Consider the following 20,171-nt stretch of genomic DNA (forward strand, 5'->3'; position numbering starts at 1 on the left):
AGGGAAGAGGGGCTGGAGGCTTAATCAATCACCAATGGCTACTGATTTAGTAAATCATAGCTACATCATTGAAGTCTTCCTAAAAAACCCAAAAGACAGAGTTCAGAGAGCTTCAGAGTTGGTAAGTGCATGGAGATTTGGGGAGAGGGGCATAACTGAAGAGGGCATGGGTACTCTGCAGCCTTTCCCATACCTTGCCCAATGCATCTCTTACATTTGGCTGTTCCTGAATTATATCCTCTATAATAAACTGGTGATCAGGTAAGTAAAGTATCTCTGAGTTCTGTGAGCAGCTATGGCGAATCAATGAGGAGGTCACTGGAACCTTTGCTCTATATAGCCAGTTGGTCGGAAGCCCAGGTGACAACCTGGACTTGCAATTAGTGTCTGAAGTGAAGGGTGGTCTTGTGGGACTGAGCCCTTAATCTGTGGAATCTGATGCTAACTCTGGGTAGATAGTATCATAATTGAGTTGAATTGCAGGACACCTAGGTTGGTATCCAATAATTGCTTGGTGGTATGGGGGAACCTCCCAACAACATACACACCTTCATGTTGGAATTGGGAGTCCAGAACAATTTTTACATGTCTTCTTTGCTTCCTTCCTTTCTGCCTCCTAAGAAAGATAGTACTAGTATTTTTAATCATTTTGGTCATAGACACCTTTGAGAATTCACAAACCCTCTCCTCAGAAAAAAAAGGTATATTAAGATACAAAATGCATAAATTTTCCAAGAGTTCATGGACCTCCCTGAAACTAATCCATGTATCCAACAGAGATCTGCAGACTTTGGGTTAGGAGTTCCTGTTCAGGTGCCTGGTTAGCCTTCACAGATCGACTGGAAAGGGTTCTGCTCATCTAAGACTGGAAATGGCAGGCAGAGAACTCACTCAAGAGCACCACAGAGTGCTCTCAGTATTCCTACTCCATGGCCATGCAGTTTCATGACTCATTCACTGTGCCTGTTAATCTTTGAACTGGCTAACCTAGAGTGCCACTGAGCTACTTAAGCTTTGGGAGCCTGATTATTAGCACAATTATCCATACCCTCCCCCTCAGGAAGACAACAAAGCTGTGAAAAGTGAATTCAACTCCTGATGGTGAGTTTTTAACTCCAACTTTGATTTAGTTTGAAAAATCTGCACTGGCAATTTCTGCCAACCAGCTAATGCTAATCACTGTTATTGCAGGGAGGCAGCTATGAAAATGTCATCTATAGTCCGGCAGGAATACAGCCCTACTGAAACTCCAGTTTGGTCTAGCTATGATGATGAAGGCAAGCATATAACAGACAGCAACAGCGACGGGATATAATACCACTTAAAGATAGAGAATTGACAGTGAAAGAGTCAACATACAATAGTGAAGAGGAAGTAGTATAATCTTCAACTCAAACAGAAGAACAAAAAAAATCTAGAATTTAGTGACTTCATTTGATGCAAATATTATTAGCTGGATCTCAATTGTATAAACAGCAGCAAATCATCTCCTGATTCTTATTCCAACTATAAATGTTTTAAAATACATCATTAAATCTTCTAATAATCGTGATTTTTAAAAAGTCAAATCAAGTATTGCTACTATATAAATTTTCCATGTAAATTTACCTTAATCAAACCAATAGTTTGATGAGATTATTAAATCTGGGGTTACAATTATATGAAACAACACTGAGATATGTAATATTTTTTGACAAGAAATTTAGAAGCTTTTCTTTAGAAAAGAAAGCAGAGGTGACCTTATAAATCAGAGAAAGAGATGGAGCCAGGGCAAATGACTTTAAGGATCTGTGAAGCTTTATTGTAAAAAACATAAACATACACTTTTTAAAAAATACATTTTTATTTATTTCAGAGAGGAAAAGAAAGGGAGAGAAACATCAATCATGAGAATCATCATTGATCCGCTGCCTCCCACACACCCCACACAGGGGATCAAGCCTGCAACCCGGGTATGTGCCCTGACCAGGAACCAAACCATGACACCTCCTGGTTCATAGGTTGAGGCTTAACCACTGAGCCATGCCAGCTGGGCAACATAAATTTTTAGAGGAAACAAGGCTTTCTTATGGTTTCCAGATACTTAACAACAAGACAGAACTAAATGCCAATTGACCGACTCATCTCAACATCTGACTTAACTGCTAGGAGCAAATTAAATTGAAGCAGGAACTATCTGTGAATAGAAAGAATGTCCCAGATAAATCTCCTTTTAATCAGAATTGCACAATAGGGATATTTTAAAACTATGCTATCTGAAAAAGGGTGCTCTCCCAATTTTATGCTAAGGGATGTAGGTTATTTATAACATTATTTAATGTCATGTGAACTGATATTCAGAGTCCAGGGGAGAGCATACTGTTCTGATCGCCCCAAAGAAGTTGTGTTGGTAATATTAGATCAGTATTTTAACCCTATTTTCTCTGTTACTTATGTGTTAAATGGGGTTCATCACTATCCTTTTGTATCCCACAAATTTGAAGGATAACATGTAAAGAAAAGGATATGAAAGTTATTCTGAAAAGTTTTTAAAAGGGCTCAACTGGTATTATTGTAGGGTAATCTATATTAGCTAAATCCTTTTAATAATTCTCCCTTTTAGTTTGATTTTGAAAGTGTTTAAAATTAAGTAATATCACTTAGCTGTAGAAATGGTTCCTGAAAGAGGACAGCAGGGGAATCAGCTGAATAGGAAGTTTTAAGACCTGAGCCAAAAGATTTAAGATTGTTCTGATGGTGATTTTTAAACTACATTTGGAGATTTCTGGCAGCTACATAATAGCTGGCTTCTGGCCTGGCTGGGTAGCTCAATTGGTTAAAGCATTGTCCCGATACCCCAAGGTTGTGGGTTTGGTCCCTGTTTAGGGCACATACAAGGGACAACGAATGAATGCATAAATAAGTGAAACAACAAATCAGTGTTTCTTTCTCTCAATTAAAAAAAAAATTTTAAAAAGTTGGCTTCTGATCCCTAAATGTTTCAAGCACACAACTGGAGAGACCTATTGCTGCTTTCTTCAGCAATAACACCTGCATGGGGAAGACCAGAGTAAGGATTGACACACCGTGTTATGTTCTGTAGTAACCAAGCAGGGTGTTTAACTCCAAAACTCTTTGACTAAGATCCTCTTTTAAATAACAAGAGAGTCCTAGCCATGTGGTTCAGTTGACTGGGTGTCCTCCCATGAACCAAAAGGTTGCTGGTTCAATTCCTGGTAAGGCACATGCCCGGGTTGCCAGCTTGATCCCCAGTAGCGGGTGTGCAGCAGGCAGCAAATCCATATTCTGCTCTAATATCTGTTTTCCTTTCTCCCTCTTTCTCTAAAAAAAAATCAATAAAAAGAACAGGAGATACATTTGTTCTTCATGGGGAGACAAATTTTATAGCTACAGAAATAAAAGAAAAGGTGTGTTAGAAAAAAGTCGATTATGAAAGGGGATCAAGAAGTAGAGTGGGAGAAAACAAGATGGCGGCATAGGTAAACACCTAAACTGCTGCCTCGCACAACAATTTCAAAACTACAACTAAAAGACAAAACGGACACCATCCAGAACCACAGGAAAGCTGGCTCAGTGGAAATTCTACAACTGGAAGGAAAGAGAAAAGCACACTGAGACTCAGAGGAGCTGCAGGAGGCAGAGGTACTGAGACGCGCACGCAGAGAGGACTGGCAACTGAGTGCGCGGTTGGCTTTCTCAAGCGGGATGGAGACAAAAGCTCCCGACTGTGCTGAACTCCAGTTCCAGGTGAGACTCTGGGGACCCAGACTCATACGGGTGAAACTGGACTGTCAGGAAAGAGAAAAGCACACTGAGACTCAGAGGAACTGCGGAAGGCAGAGGTACCGAGGCACGCGTGTGCGGAGAGGGCAGGCAACTGAGTATGAGGCTGGCTTTCTCAAGCGGGAGGGAGACAAAAGCTCCAGACTGCACTGAACTCCAGTTCTGGGCGAGATTCTGGAGACCCAGACTCATTCAGGGAGAAAATGGACTGTCTGGCAGCGGGTGGAACTCGAGGGTGGCTTTCTCTCAGAGGTGCTTGCAGCGATTACCACAGGACACTGAGACACAGGGGCCTATTAGGGCAGGGCTGATGGGAAATCAATGCTGTCTGCTCCGCCCTGAGACTCCGCCCCATTCAAGCTGAGCACAGAGGCTTTTGCAAGTCTTTTCCCATAAGGGTGTCTCTAGCACAGAAGTTCTCCCAGCGTAGACACAGCTGATCCTCATACCCAATTGGCCTGGAGGTCAATTCCTCCCAGTGATACCAACAACAATCAAGGCTTAACTACAACAAGACTGTGCACACAGCCCACAAAGGGGTGCACCAAGAGTGTCCACCTCAGGTAACTGTGGAGGCTGAGCCACTGGGCCCTATAGGACACCTAGCACACAAAGCCACTCTATCAACTCAGGGAAGCAGCCAAAATGTGGAGACAAAGAAACAGGTCACAAATGAAAGAAATGGAGGAAAGCTAACGACTGAATATAGAGTTCAAAACCATGGTTATAAGGTTTTTCAAGAATTTTCTAGAAAAGGCCGATAAATTTAGTGAGACCCTCAAGGATATGAAAGAGGACCAACTAGAAATTAAGCATACACTGACTGAAATAAAAAATATTATAGAGATCTAACAGCAGACTAGAGGATTGTAAGAATCGAGTCAAAGATCTGAATTACAAAGAAGCAAAAAACACTCAACCAAAAAAGCAAAAAGAAAAAAGAATCCAAAAATATGAAGGTAGTGTAAGGAACCTCTGGGACAACTTCAAGTGTACCAACATCAGAATTATGGGGGTGCCAGAAGAGAGAGAGCAAGAAAACCTATTTGAAGAAATAATGACAGAAAACCTCCCCAACCTGGTGAAAGAAATAGACTTACAACTCCAGGAAGTGCAGAGAACCCCAAACAAAAGGAATCCAAGGAGGACCACACCAAGACACATCATAATTAAAATGCCAAGAGCAAAAGACAAAGAGATTATATTAAAAGCAGCAAGAGAAAATCAGTTAGTTACCTACAAGGGAGCACCCATATGACTGTCAGCTGATTTCTCAACAGAAACTATGCAGGCCAGAAGGGAGTGACAAGAAATATTCAAAGTGATGAATAGCAAGAATCTACAACCAAGATTACTCTACTCCGCAAAGCTATCATTCAGAATTGAAGGTCAGATTGAGAGCTTCACAGATAAGAAAAAGCTAAAGGAGTTCATCACCGCCAAACCAGTATTATATGAAATGCTGAAAGGTATTCTTTAAGAAGAGGAAGAAGAAGAAGAAAAAGGTAAAGATAAAAATTATGAACAACAAATACATATGTATCAACAAGTGAATCTAAAAACCAAGTGAATAAAAAATCTGATGAACAGAATAAACTGGTGAATATAATAGAATCAGGGGCATAGAAAGGGAGTGGACTGACAATTCTCTTCCTGTCGGGGGGAGCAGGAAGAGACTGGACAAAAATCGTACAACTATGGATGAGGACAGTGGGGGAGGGGTAAGGGCAGAGGGTGGAGTGGGAACCGGGTGGAGGGGAGCTATGGGGGGAAAAAAGAGGAACAAATGTAATAATATGAACAATAAAGATTTATTAAATTAAAAAACAAAAGAAGTAGAGTGAAGAGGGGGTGAAATCTTCAAGTTCTCAGTGCAAGGTCCTCAAGGTATCCAAATCATTTCTTAGGTCTCAGCTCTTAAGCATTTGATATATATCAGTCTGTGTTTAAGAGAGCAAAATATGGAAGCTTTCCCTTTTTGTTTAGACTTGATTATGTGATCTAAATTATATATAATTCTTTTAATAATTTTAAATACAGTTGACTAATGTTATGCTCATGACCTTTTTGGCAATTGTTGACTAAATTCATAAACTTTATTTTTAGTCATGAAAATGTTTATATAATTGCATGAGAGTGAAAAAGGGATAAAAATTGTCTGCTTCTCAGTTTCCTCTACTTATTATACACACACACACACACACACACACAACAACAACCACATCAAATATACTAATGTGTATCATCCAAACTTATACTAATTTTGATTTCACAGAGGGTAAACTAAAAGGAGACTTGGAGATATTCCACAAAGCTGACTTTTTGTTTCACAAATAAGTTAAAAACAGACAACTATAAATATGTGAAATATTAACAAAGAGACTATTATAAATCACACTATTTGGAAAGGTATATCAGAAATTAGTGTTTAAGAACTGATGTATCTTAATCATAAAAAAATCTAATCTACTAGGTTGTCTTTCAGTGTTAATTTAAATGCTCTAGGAGTAGACAAATAAGGTTTGAAAGAATGAGAATTCATAAAATAACTTTATATAATACACCATTATAAAAGTGAAAATCTATCTTCAAACATCAGGCTACAAAATAGCTGAATGTTTCTCTCCCACTAACAAGTTATGTCTTAAATTATGCAAAATAAATGAAAAAATCAGTAGCAATTACATCATATTTATGATGTGTTTTATTCACAACTTAAATTTACCTTGCTGTCATAATAAATACAAGTACATTACATAAGAGCTATAGTACAAAAAATTCTGAAATAACTTCCCCTCCCCCTCCCTCTATTACCTATGTTTTTGTATAATCTCTTGAGTATGAGTGGAAACTGTGAATATGATGAGACATCACTCCCATAATTATGTTATATGACAAAACAAAGATTATCCTGGGTAGGCCTGACCTAATCAAGTGAGCCGTTTAATAGCAGCTCTCTCCACGTGGCTGCGGAAGAGGTCAAAAGTATTAGAATGATTGAATGCATCATTGCTGCCTAGAAGATGATCAGGGCCACACGAGAAGGGATATAGTTGGCCTCTAGAAGCTTACAGCAAATGCCGACTGACAGCAAGAAAACGGAGGCCTCATGCAGTCACAAGGAACAAGATTTTGCCACCAATAAGAACGAGCTTGGAAGATTTATTTTATTTTATTTTACCAGAGCAGCCAGATGAGAACTAAGTCCAGCCAGCATCTTGAGTTCAGCCTGATAGGTATCCTGAATGGAGAATCTAGCCAGGCTCTTGACCTACAGAACTGTGAGCTGATAAATGGGTGTTATTTTAAGTTGATAAGTTTGTAGTAATATGTTACAGAGCAATATGAAAACTGAAACAATAGGTAAGTACAAATTTTGACATCCCCCCCAAAAAAAATTCAGTACTCATCCAATTTGTTATTTTCAATATTTATATGAACAATGGTATTTGCATTTTTGTAGCTGTTGATCTACTAATTATTAAAATTATAAATACAACTCAAACCATTCCTTTTTTAAAAAAGAGAGGGAGAGATAGAAACATCAATGATGAGAGGGAATCATTGATTGGTTGCCTCCTGCACGCCCCCTACTGGGGATCGAGCCCAGAACCTGTACATGTGTCCTGTCCAGAAATCAAACTGTGACCTCCTGGTTCATAGGCCGACGCTCAACCACTGAACCACACCAACCACACCGGCCAGGCTCAAACCATTCAGTCCTGCAGTTTCAGGGACTGAAACCAGCTTTGATTTCTAAAACTTACAGTGCCTTTTGGGGCATCAGCCTTAATCCATTTTTCAAGTTTGCTTCCTTGATTCATGAGCCCTGAAACACAAAATGCATGAAGTTATATCTTGAGTGACAACAGCAATATTTGACTACATAAATCCTAATAATATATCTTTAAAATCAAAATGCTTTGGAACAGCAAAAAATCTTAGTTGTGATAAGAGTTGGGAAAGGGTTACAAAGGTTACCTGGGCTTGATCCCTCCTTTCATTTTCTCAGAACTCTAAAAGGCAAGCTACTGTATTTTATTTGTATTTTTTTGCATGCAAGTTTAAAAAAGAGCTTTTGCATGAGCATAATTGACCAAATAAATGACATGTATATAAAGTATTCAATGTATTTTTAGAATATGTAAAAAACCCGTCAAACCATTTCTTCAATCAAGATAATGAACATATCTATCACACCTACAAGTTTCCTTGTGCCCCTTAGTAACCTTTCTCTCCTGTGCCTCCCTGCCTGTTACCTCCAGACCCCTCTACCTCTATCCCTCAGCAATCACAACGGATTAGTTCATTTTCTTAAATTTTAATAAATGGAATCATACAGTATGCACACTTTATTAAAATCTGGGTTCTTTTACTCAGCATAATTATTTTGAAGTTCATTCCCATTATAGGAAGTGTTAGGTAGTTTCCTCACACACAGGGTGATCAGTACTTTGCTGAATGGGCCCCCTTTACAGCTGCCTACTCTCTGGAACTCTCCTGTGAACTCCAACAGCCCTGGTCTCCCTAGATCAAGCATGTCCAACTTGCAGCCCACGGGCCACATGCCTCGTTTATTTGGCCCGTGTTAGCCTTTGAGTTTGGCATGCTTGCTCTAGATGCTCAGCTCAGTCCCCTCCTGTGGGGAGTCTGTTGGCTCCGCCTCTTACCCCTCTGTGCCCTGCAGCCTGGAAATTCTCTCAAGGTAATAAATAGGCTGTGACAATCATAGAGCTCACTGGTTCATTTCTCATCTTAACTCTTCAAGTTCTATGTGTGTGTTTTTCTTCTCAACATCAAGGTAATTAAGTTGTTACACCACCTCTAGCACTCCATTGCAATTCTTTCCTTAAGAACCCAGTCAAATCTGAACTGAGGAGCTGTAAATATACTATTTCAATTCATCATATAAATGTTCTTTGTTAAATCCAAGCACACAAATCAGGCAATCCTTTTCTTTAGTATAGTGTTTTTTTTCCTTTGTTGGTACCATATAATGTTCTCAGCTGATGAAAAGGTGCTTTGTACCATCCAAACTTTGTTAAGTGCTTCTTTGATACAAATTCTTCTCTGAATTATTGCATCTCCCATTTAATCTGAGCCATAATCTTATTTATGTCTTAGCGATCACTGTATCTGTCCCAGAACACAGCTGAGTATTCAATGACTTCCTCTTGAGTTTTTCCTTCTACTTCTCTTGCTATATTTTCAATACCATTATGACTCCCATTAGTAAATCCTTGTGTTAGAAGCTACTCTTTCCCCCTAACTTCATCATTAAGGGGTTCAGCTCTGTCAATTTGAATTTATTCTTTTTATGCCTGTGCTGCATTCAGTAGTTCAGGATTTTGAGGTACCTGCACCCAGTAGTCTTTCTATAATACAGAATTTCGTTTTCCTAGTGATTCAAATAAACATAGAGGAAAGAACAAAAAATCTTGAACATTGGTTCTCAAACTTTATTATTTTTTTCCCACTATTTAGCATCAATAGGCAAAGCATAAAAAATAGTAAGGTTTTCCCAAATATCTACGATTTTTTTCCTTATATATTATTTGTCACTTTCCTAATAATGCATTTTTTAAAATAAATCTTTATTCACATTATTACAATTGTTTCTCTTTTTTCCCCCCATGGCTCCCCTCCAACCGGTTCCCACCCCACCTTCTGCCCTTACCTCCCCTCCACTGTCCTCATCCATAGGTGTTTGATTTTTGTCCAGTCTCTTCCTGAACCCCTCCCATTCCCCTTTCCCCCTGAGAATTATCAGTCCACTCCCTTTCTATGCCCCTGATTCTATTATATTCACCAGATTATTCTGTTCCTCAGGTTTTTAATTCACTTGATTTTTAGGTTCACTTGTTGATAAACATGTATTTGTTGTTCATAATTTTTATCTTTACTTTTTTCTTCTTCCTCTTCTTTAAGAATACCTTTCAGCATTTCATATAATACTGGTTTGGTGGTAATGAACTCCTTTAGTTTTTTCTTATCTGTGAAGCTCTTTATCTGACCTTCCATTCTGAATGATAGCTTTGCTGGGTAGAGTAATCTTGGTTGTAGGTTCTTGCTATACATCACTTTGAAAATGTCTTGCCACTACCTTCTGGCCTGCATAGTTTCTGTTGAGAAATCAGCTGACAATCGTATGGGTGCTCCCTTGTAGGTAATTAACTGTTTTTCTCTTGCTGCTTTTAATATTCTCTCTTTGTCTTTTGCTCTTGGCATTTTAATTATGATGTGTCTTGGTGTGGTCCTCTTTGGATTCCTTTTGTTTGGGGTTCTGTGAGCTTCCTGGAGTTGTAAGTCTATTTCTTTCACCAGGTCGGGGAAGTTTTCTGTCATTATTTCTTCAAATAGGTTTTCAGTGTCTTGCTCTCTCTCTTCTTCTGGCACCCCCATAATTCTGATGTTGGTACACTTGAAGTTGTCCCAGAGGCTTCTTACACTATCTTCAACTTTTTGGATTTTTTTTTCTTTTTGCTTTTTTGGTTGAGTGTTTTTTGCTTCTTTGTATTTCAATTCTTTGACTTGATTCTTATGTTCCTCTAGTCTGTTGTTGGGTCTCTGTATAATATTTTTTATTTCAGTCAGTGTATGTTTAATTTCTAGTTGGTCCTTTTTTATATCTTCGATGGTCTCATTATATTTATCAGCCTTTTCTAGGATATTCTTGAAAAGCCTTATAACCGTGGTTTTGAATTCTATATCCAGTCATTTGTTTTTCTCCATTTCTTTCGTTTTTGATCTGTTTCTTTGACACCACATTTTCACTGCTTCCCTGAGTTGGCAGGGTAGATTTGTGTGCTAGGTTTCCTATATGCCCCAGTGGGTTGGCCTCCCCAGTTAACCTGAGGTGGATACTCTTGGTGCACCCCTTTGTGGACTATGTGTACAGCCTTGTTGTAGTTAAGCCTTGATTGTTGTTGGTATCACTGGGAGGAATTGACCTCCAGGCCAGTTGGCTGTAAGGATCAGCTGTGTCTACGCTGGGAGAAGTTCGGTGCTGGAGACAGCCTTATAGGATTAGACTTGCAAAATTGCAATAGCCTCTGCGCTCAGCTTGGATGGGGTGGAGTCTCAGGGCAGAGCAGACAGTCCTGGCTTCCAGTCAGCCTTGCCCTTGCGCGTGCCTCTAGACCTCTGCCTTCCCTGGCTCCCGAGTCTCTGCCCGAGAGTCCAGATTCCCCCCACAAGAGCGTGGGTCCCCAGGGGCTCGCCTGGAACTGGGGTTCAGTGCAGTCAGAACTGGGGCTCAGTGCAGTCAGGAGCTTCTAACTCCCTTCCACTAGGGAAAGCCTGTGGCAACCTCCGCAGCCTTTGTGCACACTGGCACGCGCGCGCCTCCAAACCTCTGCCTTCCCCGGCTCCCAAGTCTCCGCCCGAGAGTCCAGATTCCCCCATAAGAGCGTGGGTCCCCAGGGGCTCGCCTTGAACTGGGGTTCAGTGCAGTCAGAACTTGGGTTCAGTGCAGTCAGGAGCTTCCGACTCCCTTCTGCTAGGGAAAGCCTGTGGCAACCTCCACAGCCTTTGTGCACAGTCTCGCGCGCCTCCAGACGCCTGCCCGCCGGGGCTCCCCTGGGTCTCCCCTGGGTCTCCGAGTGAGTCTCCGGGTGCCTTTCTCTCTACCTGTCAGTCCAGACTCCCCCTGTATGAGCCTGGGTCCACGGGGTTTCGCCTGGGACTGGGGTTCAGTGCAGTCGGCGGCTTCCTTCTCCCTTCTGCCAGAGAATATCAGCCAGGCTCTCAGCTGCCCTTCCTCTCTGCGTGCATAAAGACCCTTTGCCATACCTCCAATTATCTGTGAGTTTTTCTCTTTCCTTCTAGTTGTAGAATTTCCACTCAGCCAGTTTTCCTGTGGTTCTGGATGGTGTCCGTTCTGTCTTTTAGTTGTAGTTTTGAAATTGTTGTGCAAGGCAGCAGTTTAGGTGCTTACCTATGCTGCCATCTTGGTTTCTCATAATGCATTTTCTTACTTGTGGAGAGAGAAGCCAATCTGCCTATTTCCTTCTGCAGCAGCAAAGGTCACACATGGTGCTGCTGCTACCAACAAAATGAACACACAAGCGATTTTAGCTTAGAGACAATACTAAAAAAATAAAGTAATTTACAAAATTCCACATAGGTTCCTTAAAATAGCTTTCTCTATCTTGCCAAACAGTAATTTACTAAAAGCCTTTCATACTTTGACCTGAATCTGTGGAGACTCTAATTTGTAAAGTTTATAAATCCCTTCCTTAAAAAATCTTATAACACATATTGAAACTTGGGGTTGCAAAAACCTTGTTCCTTATTTAAATGCCTTTGCCAATGAAAATCAGACAATGTTTATTTGACCAAGAAATGGAAAATGCCCACCCTATCCCCACGTGGTCTGGCTCCCATTAAATGGGGAGAAAAGTTTCCCCTTACGACATTTTTAAACTCTAGCATTTGCACTCTAAATTTGCTCTGTCCAAATCTACCCAAATATATAAATCTCCAAATTTATTTATTTCCTCAAATGCCTAGTCGAGAAGTGTTAGCTATGAACCCTAAATGTGCTTGATCTAATCAGCACTGGCTGTGGATAATGATGGGGCTCTGAGGAATAATTTGCATAATTTAGTTCTCTGGTTTAAAATAAGTTTGAAAAGCTTCTAGACTGAGATGAGCTTTTGCACCCTCTTCCCCAAACCCTATAACAGACTTTGTTTATTTACATTTTTTTGGTTCAGAGGGATAATTCTGGTGCTGTCTTATTAGCCCCAGAATAAACTTCAGTGCATCATAGTTGGAGGATTCCCTCTTTTACAGTGTAAACTCTACTGACCCACAATGGGAAGCCCCATGCTAAGTATTTCAGGGATGGTCAAAAGATGTAAAAAGACATGTTAGCACCCTCAAAAAGCTTACCAGTTGGCTAGGAAAATAAATCATACACATAAAACAACATGAAAATAATTATGCTGAAATTTAATTATTTTAATGCATGTATTTCACAAACAAAACCTCTAATACCACACACAGTTCCATAACCAATGTTGTCAACATTAACTGTTTACAGTTCTCTCGACAGAAATGCAAACCAAGATATCTTGACAACAAATCTTTACTGGCAAAATATTTTTGAGCTAGTTTTAATGGTGCCTATCATTGTATTTTTCTCTCAATTACTTGAAATAATAACAAAGATAATCATACTCTAGGTTTTGAGCAAGTATACTATTAACCAATTTTGCCCAAGAAATATTCTTGGAGAGGCTTTTTCTTCCTCAAATCTTCTATGTCTCATCCCAGCTGCTGAATTTTTCATTTCAGACATTATAGTTTTCAGTTCTATTTCTAGAAATTCAATTTTTGTCTTTTTTATATTTTCCATGTCTTAAATTCCAACATGTGGAATACAGTTATAACTTTTATTTTCCTTCTCTGCTAATGCTAACATCTGTGTCTGTTCTGGGTGGGTTTCAATTGATATTCTATTCATTATGGGTCATGTTTTCTTGCCTCTGCGTGTCTGATAACCTTTGATTGGATGCCAGACATTGTGAATTTTATTTTGTTGGGCACTAAATATTTTTGTATTCCTGTAAATCTTTAGCTTTGTTCAAGGATGCAGTTAAGTTACTTGGTAATAGTTTAAGCCTTTCATCTCTTGCTTTTATAATTTGTTAGGCAGTAGAGGGGTGCTCAGTCTAGGGTTAATTGTTTCCAACTACTTAGTTCTCTACCTTATGCTCCATGAGTTACAATTTTTTCCAGTCTGGCAAGTAGAGCAGGCATTATTCCTGGACCTGTGTAAGCACCAGGTTCTATTCCTTCTGGTATTCTGTCCTATGAACTATAGCATTCTTAGTCTCTGTGGACTCTTCTCAACTCAGGGAGTCTGCTGAGTTCCATAATAGATGCCTTTTCCCTCTGTACTCAGCATAGCCTGAGATTCTTGAGGCAGTTAGGAGGGGCTTATTTTGTTTCCTATCTCTCAGTGATCACTCTATTTCATTTATTAATATCTAGTGTCTTGGAAACTGTTTTTCATGTATTTTGTCTATTTAAAAAATTGTGGTGTTGTTTTAGGTAGAAGGGTAAATAAGTCCTTTTTATTCCGCTTCTTGCCTGGAAACCTTCATTTTTTTTCTTTCTCTCTCTTCCCCTCCCTCCCTTCCTCCATCATGCTCTACTTGTTCTTACTCTCTCTAATGACCTTAAAATTTTTTTTTTATTGATTGATTTTAGGCAGAGAGGGGAAGGAAGGGAGAGAGAGAGAAAAAAAAGAGAAACATCAACTTGTTGTTCCACTTATTTATGCATTCATTGGTTGATTCTTGTGTCTTAACCAGTATCAAACCTGTAACCTTGATGTATAAAGACAATGTTCCAACTAACTGAGCTACCCAGCCAGGCTCTCTTTAAATTTTTATTTTGAAATAATTAAAGACTCCTAAGAAGTTGCAAAAACAGTATAAAGAGGTGCACCCATTAGCCAGTTCTCCCAATGGTGACCTTTTATATAACCATAGTACATTATCAAAACCAGGTAATTGGTTGGCAAAATACAATTAATTGGACTACAGACCTTACTCCAATTTCAGCATTTTTTGCATACTCACTTTTTTGTTTGTTTTAGGTATACCTTTATGATATTTTATCACATGTATAGATTCACATGTATAGATTCATATAACCATCATTATAATCAAAATACTATCACCACTAAGAAAGTCCCTTATGACATGTCTTTATAGTCTTATCCTCCCTCTTCTTCCCTAATCTTTGGCAACTACTTATCTGTTCTCCATTTTTATAGTTTTGTCATTTCAAGAATCTCTATATATAAAAGCCTAATATGCAAACTGTTCCCTCGGGAGTTTGACCAACCAGGAGTTCGATCTCTCACTATGATGCATACTGACCACCAGGGGGCAGACTCTCAATGCAGGAGCTGCAATGACGCACCTTGGCCATTTACAGAGAAATGGCACCACGGACCTGGCACCCACAAAGCAACATTCGGCTTCCCACAAGTGGGACACAGGCTCCACCACCACCTTGAAGCTACAGCCCACCAAATCACATCTGCCGCTGCCAAGACCCCATGGCGCAAAATGCAGCCCACAGCCCAACCCAAAACGGTGGCTGTGGGCGCAGGGTAATGATGTCACGTAGCAACGTCCAGCTTCCTCTCCCTACTAGCCTCCTTGCAGTTTCTTCAGCCTAGGAACACGACTTGCTTTATAGCCAGGTGCAAACATTTTACACTTTAACCAAATGTCTGTGAAGCATTTTCCCATGCCTCATCTCATTTGATCCTCATAGAAGTCCTGGAGTAGGTAGACAGGAGACTCGGTGGAATCCTATTTTTCTTTTCATTAGCTGGAAAATTGAGATTTAGAAAGCTTAGAAACTTGACCCAACTAAAAAGAAGTAAGAAATGGTGGACCTTGAAAATGACTTCAGGTTTTCTCTTCAGGTTTGAATATGGTCAAACACTGCTGCAGTTAAATATTTTACCCTTTGTTCTTTCTGCATGATCTACAGTAATAATCTGCTTCGTGTGTATTTTACTGCTGTGTTGCTGATAAGTACCTGAAGAGAAGTTGGGGTGCTTCACTGGGCTGGAAAAAGTTTAGCTACATCAGAAAGCAGGTCTAATTAAGCAAGTTTATCTATATACACTGAGTGGCCAGATTATTATGATCGCTGAACACATAGTAATCTGGCCACTCTGTGTGTGTGTGTGTATGTGTATATATGTGTGTGTGTGTGTGTGTATATATACATATACATATACATATACATATACATGTACATGTACATGTGTATATATATATATATATATATATATATATATATATATATATATATATATTAGAGGCCCAGTGCATGAATTCGTGAATGGGTGGGGTCCGGCCAGCCTGGCCAGGGGGAGGGGACATGGGCGGTTGGCCAGCCTGCCTGCTGGTCAAACTCCTGGTCGAGGGGACAATTTTCATATTAGCCTTTTATTATATACGATATACACTGAGTGGCCAGATTATATGCGTTCAGAGATCATAATAATCTGGCCACTCAGTGTATATAAAGCTCTCGCTGGCGCCTATTGCACGCATGTGTTTCCATCTGTCATTGTTGATCCTGAATTTGGTTGACACTTCTAGTATAGAGAAAGGGCGAATAGCAATATTAAAATATTTCTTCTAATTAATTTCCTCTCAATGTGCATGAATTCGTGCACTGGGCCTCTAGTGTTATATAAATGGAATCATTCAGTATGTAACATTTTGAGACTGACTTTTTCACTCAGCATCATTCTCTTAAATTTCATCCAAGTTGTATATATCAATAAACTATTCCTTTTTATTGTTGAACAGTTGTCCAATATATAAACATACCACAGTTTGTTTAACCATTTACTGGTAGAAGCATATTTCAATCATTTTTAGCTTTGGCTATTACAAATAAAGCTATGAATATTTGTGTAAATGTTTTCATGCAAACATTGTTTCATTTCTCCAAGATAAATGCCCAGGATTGTAACCACTAGGTCATATGATAGTTTCATGTTTAGTTTTTTAACAAACTGTCAAACTGAATGCTAGAGTGGCTTTATCACTTTATATTCCCAATGACAATGCAGGAGAGACCCAATCTCTTCACATCCTTGCCAGCATTTGGTATTATTTGTATTTTTTATTTTAGCCATTCTACTATGTAGGTAGTATCTCATTCTGGTTTTAACTAGCACTTCACTAATGGCTAGTGTTTTGAACATGTTTTTATTTGTCCTCATATATCTTCTGTGGCTGTGTTGTTTATTAAATTTTACACAATTACACTTTTATGTGCACAAATAATTTTTAGTTCACAACTGGGAAGAGTTCATTCAGGGTATGATTTGGCTGTGGTTCAGTATTTCGTGAATGACCAAAATAAATACAAAACTAAAACCAAACAAACAAAACTCCAGGCATTACAAACAGAATTGAAATGCTCTATGTTTGGGGCCTGTTCTTGTCTAGTGGTCAGCAAACCATAGCCAAATTTGGCCTGAGGTCTGTTTTTTTATGGCCAAAGAAGTAAGACTGACTTTTACATTTTTAAATGGCTATAAAAAAAAAAAAGAATATTTAACAGAAACTATATGTAGCCTTCAAAATGTAACATATTTACTATCTGGCCTTACATATAAAGTCTGCAGATGAGTAAAAACAAAACTTGTCCTTTTTTTGGGTAAATGTTAACAAAGTTGATGTTTAATTATCTATGATACTCCCAGGATCTTATACTTTACAAAATGCTGTGGAAACAAAAACACCATAAAAGCATGAACACTGAAGACAGTTCCTACATTAACTCCCTATCGAAGTATTTTTAAGCAGCCATGAGTCGACAGCATTCTTCATTCTATTACTAAATTCCATCTAAGTCATCCTGAAGTACATCTACACGACTGACAAATCCATGTTCTATAAGCTTGGAGAAAACCAAACTTCAGAATATTCTTAAAAATATATATATTTCTACAAGTCATATCAAAAGACTGGATTATTTTCCCATTTGGAGAGAAAACAGTTTCTCTAGATCTTAAGTGCCATTCTCTGGGCTTAGTCCCATTTCACCCCCTTTTCTAACCCACAAAGCAGTTTTCCATAATAAATCACGATGCCATAAATGTATAACTATTCTGACTAAAAACTAGCTGAATGAGAAATCTCTTCTAATTTGATTTTGATCCCAAATGAATTTATTTTTATATGGTTTACATTTAGTTTGACTAAAATAAAGTAAAACCAGTAGTACTACCTTCTCTACTATGTCTATGACAAATAACAATCATTTGGCTGGCAATACACTTTCTAATAATCTCTAAACACCTAAATTGGGAGCTTTAAGAGAAAAGGACTTTGGAATTCTAGTCAAGACAGGTTAAACATGGTACTTGCATCTTTCCACAACCACATCAAAATTACAACTAAACTATAAAACAACCATTATTCAGAACGCCTGTAATCAAGCTGAATTGAAGTCCTACAACTACGGAATTAAAGAAGAAGCTATATTGAGACTAGTAGGAGGGGCAGAGACAAGGATGGGCTGGTCCCAAACCCATGGACGACAGATAAAAATCAGGAGGGATATCTAGACTGTGACCACATTGAAGCACCACCACCCAACCACCTCCAAAAGCAACACACTCAAGGGGTAGACTCAGGGGGCACCAGAGCCATGCTGAAGTAAGCCCTATTTTGTGTGACGTGCCCCAGCATAGCTGATCCTTTACAGTGGTAGGAGGTCAGTGGTCAGAGCCAGTCCTTAACAGCTGATTGGCCTGTATAAATCCCTCCTACTGACATGTCAACAGCAATCATCAACAAGGCTCATCTACAACAGGAGGTACACTTCAAGTACCCAGCCTGGGTGATCGGGGAGGCTGTGCCACTGGATCCTATAAGACACCTACTACATTAGGCCACTCTATCAAGTCTAGGAGACATAGCAGCTCTATCTAACACATAGAAACAAACAGAGGGAAGCTGCTAAAATGAGGAAATGAAGAAGCATGGCCCAAATGAAAGAACAGAACAAACTCCAGAAAAGAGAACTAAAAAAAATGAAGACAAGCAATCGACTAAAGAAATCAAAACACTGGTTATAAGGACACTCAGTTCATTGAGAATCTCAATAGCATAAATAAGAATCAGTCAGAAATGAAGAATACACTAACTGAAATAAAGAGTAATTTATAGGGAATCAACAGTAAAGTAGATGAAGCCGAGAATCAAACCAGCAATTTGGAATATAAGGAAGCAAACAATACCCACTCAGAACAGCAAAAAAAGAAAACAAGATTAAAAAAGTGAGGATAGTGTAAGGAGCCTCTAGGACAACTTTAAACATACCAACATTCACATCATGGGGGTGCCGGAAGAAGAGATAGAGCAAAACATTGAAAACCTATTTGAAAAAATAATGACTGAAAACTTCCCAAACTTGAAGGAAATAGACATACAAATCAAGAAAGCAAAGACAGTTCCAAGCAAGATGAACCCAAAGAGGCCTATACCAAGACACATCATAATTAAAAGGCAAAAGGTTAAAACGAAGAGAATCTTAAAAGCAGCAAGAGAAAACCTACAAGGAAGCTCCCATAAGACTGTAAGCCGATTTCTCAAAAGAAACTTTGCAGGTCAGAAGGGACTGGCAAGAACTATTCAAAGTGATGAAAAACAAGGATCTACAACCAAGATTACTCTACCCTGCAAAGCTATCATTTAGAATCCAAGAGCAGATAAAGAGCTTCCCAGAGAAGAAAAAGCTAAAGGAGTTCATCATCACCAAACCAGCATTATATGAAACTAGAGGCCCCATGCTAGGCCTTCCTTCCCCCCAGCTGCCAGCACTGGCTTCCCTCCTGCACCCAGGACCCGGGCTTCCCTCTCCGGCCGCCAGAAGGCACCCAAGACCCGGGCTGGCTTCTCTCGGGCCGCCTGCAGGCACCCGGGACCTGGATGGCTTCCCTCCAGCCCCGGCTTCATCAGGAAAGATGTCCGGAATGACGTCCGGTCTAATTAGCTTATTATCCTTTTATTATTATAGATGTTAAAGGGTCTTTTTAAAGAAAAAGATAAAAAATACAACAATAAAATGGCAATAAATACATATCTATTAACAAGTGAACCCAAAAACAAAATAAACAAGCAAAACAGAAACAGACTCACAGATATAGAGAACATTTTGACGGTTGCCAGATGGGATTGGCAAAAAAAAAGGTGAAAGGATTAAGAAGTAAAAAATGGTTGTTACAGAATAGTCATGGGAATATAAAGTACAGCATAGGGAATATAGTCAATAATATTCGAATACTATAGTATATGGTGTCAGGTGCAAGATTTATTGGGATGATCACTTAAGTAATGCCTAATCACTGGGATATACACCTGAAACTAATATAATAATGTATAGAAACTGTAATTGAAAATAAAAAATGATTTAAAAGACTTTGTACCACAGGCATTTTTTGGGCTTAGTATTTCACAGTGAGATTTCATATCTAAGTTGATGAACCAAGTTTAAAACTTAACAGAGAAGTCAGCTTCCAAGATATATCTTACCTACCAGTAAACCTACCTACCATGCACCATCAGTTGAATTTGCCATATATGGATAGAGAAGAAAGTTAGAACCAAGAACTTATAAGAATTAGAGACTGCATCCCAAAGAATACACACGTACATATCTTTTTTTTTTTTTTAAATATATTTTATTGATTTTTTACAGAGAGGAAGGGAGAGGGATAGAGAGTTAGAAACATCGATGAGAGAGAAACATCGATCAGCTGCCTCCTGCACACCCCCTACTGGAGATGTGCCCACAACCAAGGTACATGCCCTTGACCGGAATCGAAC

General features: G+C 39.1%; 2 protein-coding genes across 3 annotated transcripts in view; one reads left to right on the forward strand and one right to left on the reverse strand.

The window, feature by feature from the left end:
- The window catches only part of FBXL13 (F-box and leucine rich repeat protein 13), a gene marked incomplete at its 3' end in the record, with an annotated part of 168,686 nt that extends 167,371 nt beyond the window's left edge, over nucleotides 1-1,315 (forward strand). Inside the window, exon 21 of the mRNA XM_080665207.1 lies at nucleotides 1,192-1,315. Within this exon, the coding sequence (XP_080521333.1) occupies nucleotides 1,192-1,315 (124 nt within the window). The remainder of the gene's footprint in view (nucleotides 1-1,191) is intronic.
- Nucleotides 1,316-1,913: 598 nt separating this feature from the next.
- FAM185A (family with sequence similarity 185 member A) overlaps nucleotides 1,914-20,171 on the reverse strand; it is a 58,598-nt gene continuing 40,340 nt past the window's right edge. The window contains exons 8-9 of one of the 2 annotated variants that reach the window (XM_080665960.1): nucleotides 7,551-7,612; nucleotides 1,914-3,321 (exon numbers count right to left, since the gene is read on the reverse strand). In XM_080665960.1, coding sequence (XP_080522086.1) covers nucleotides 3,163-3,321; nucleotides 7,551-7,612 — 221 coding nt within the window. In that variant the 3' untranslated portion in view covers nucleotides 1,914-3,162. Of the gene's footprint in view, nucleotides 3,322-6,470; nucleotides 7,613-20,171 lie in introns of those variants that run through there. The other variant, XM_080665961.1, reaches the window with a different exon arrangement.

Source organism: Plecotus auritus, assembly GCF_963455305.1.
Source record: "Plecotus auritus genome assembly, chromosome: 4".
Lineage (NCBI taxonomy): Eukaryota > Metazoa > Chordata > Mammalia > Chiroptera > Vespertilionidae > Plecotus > Plecotus auritus.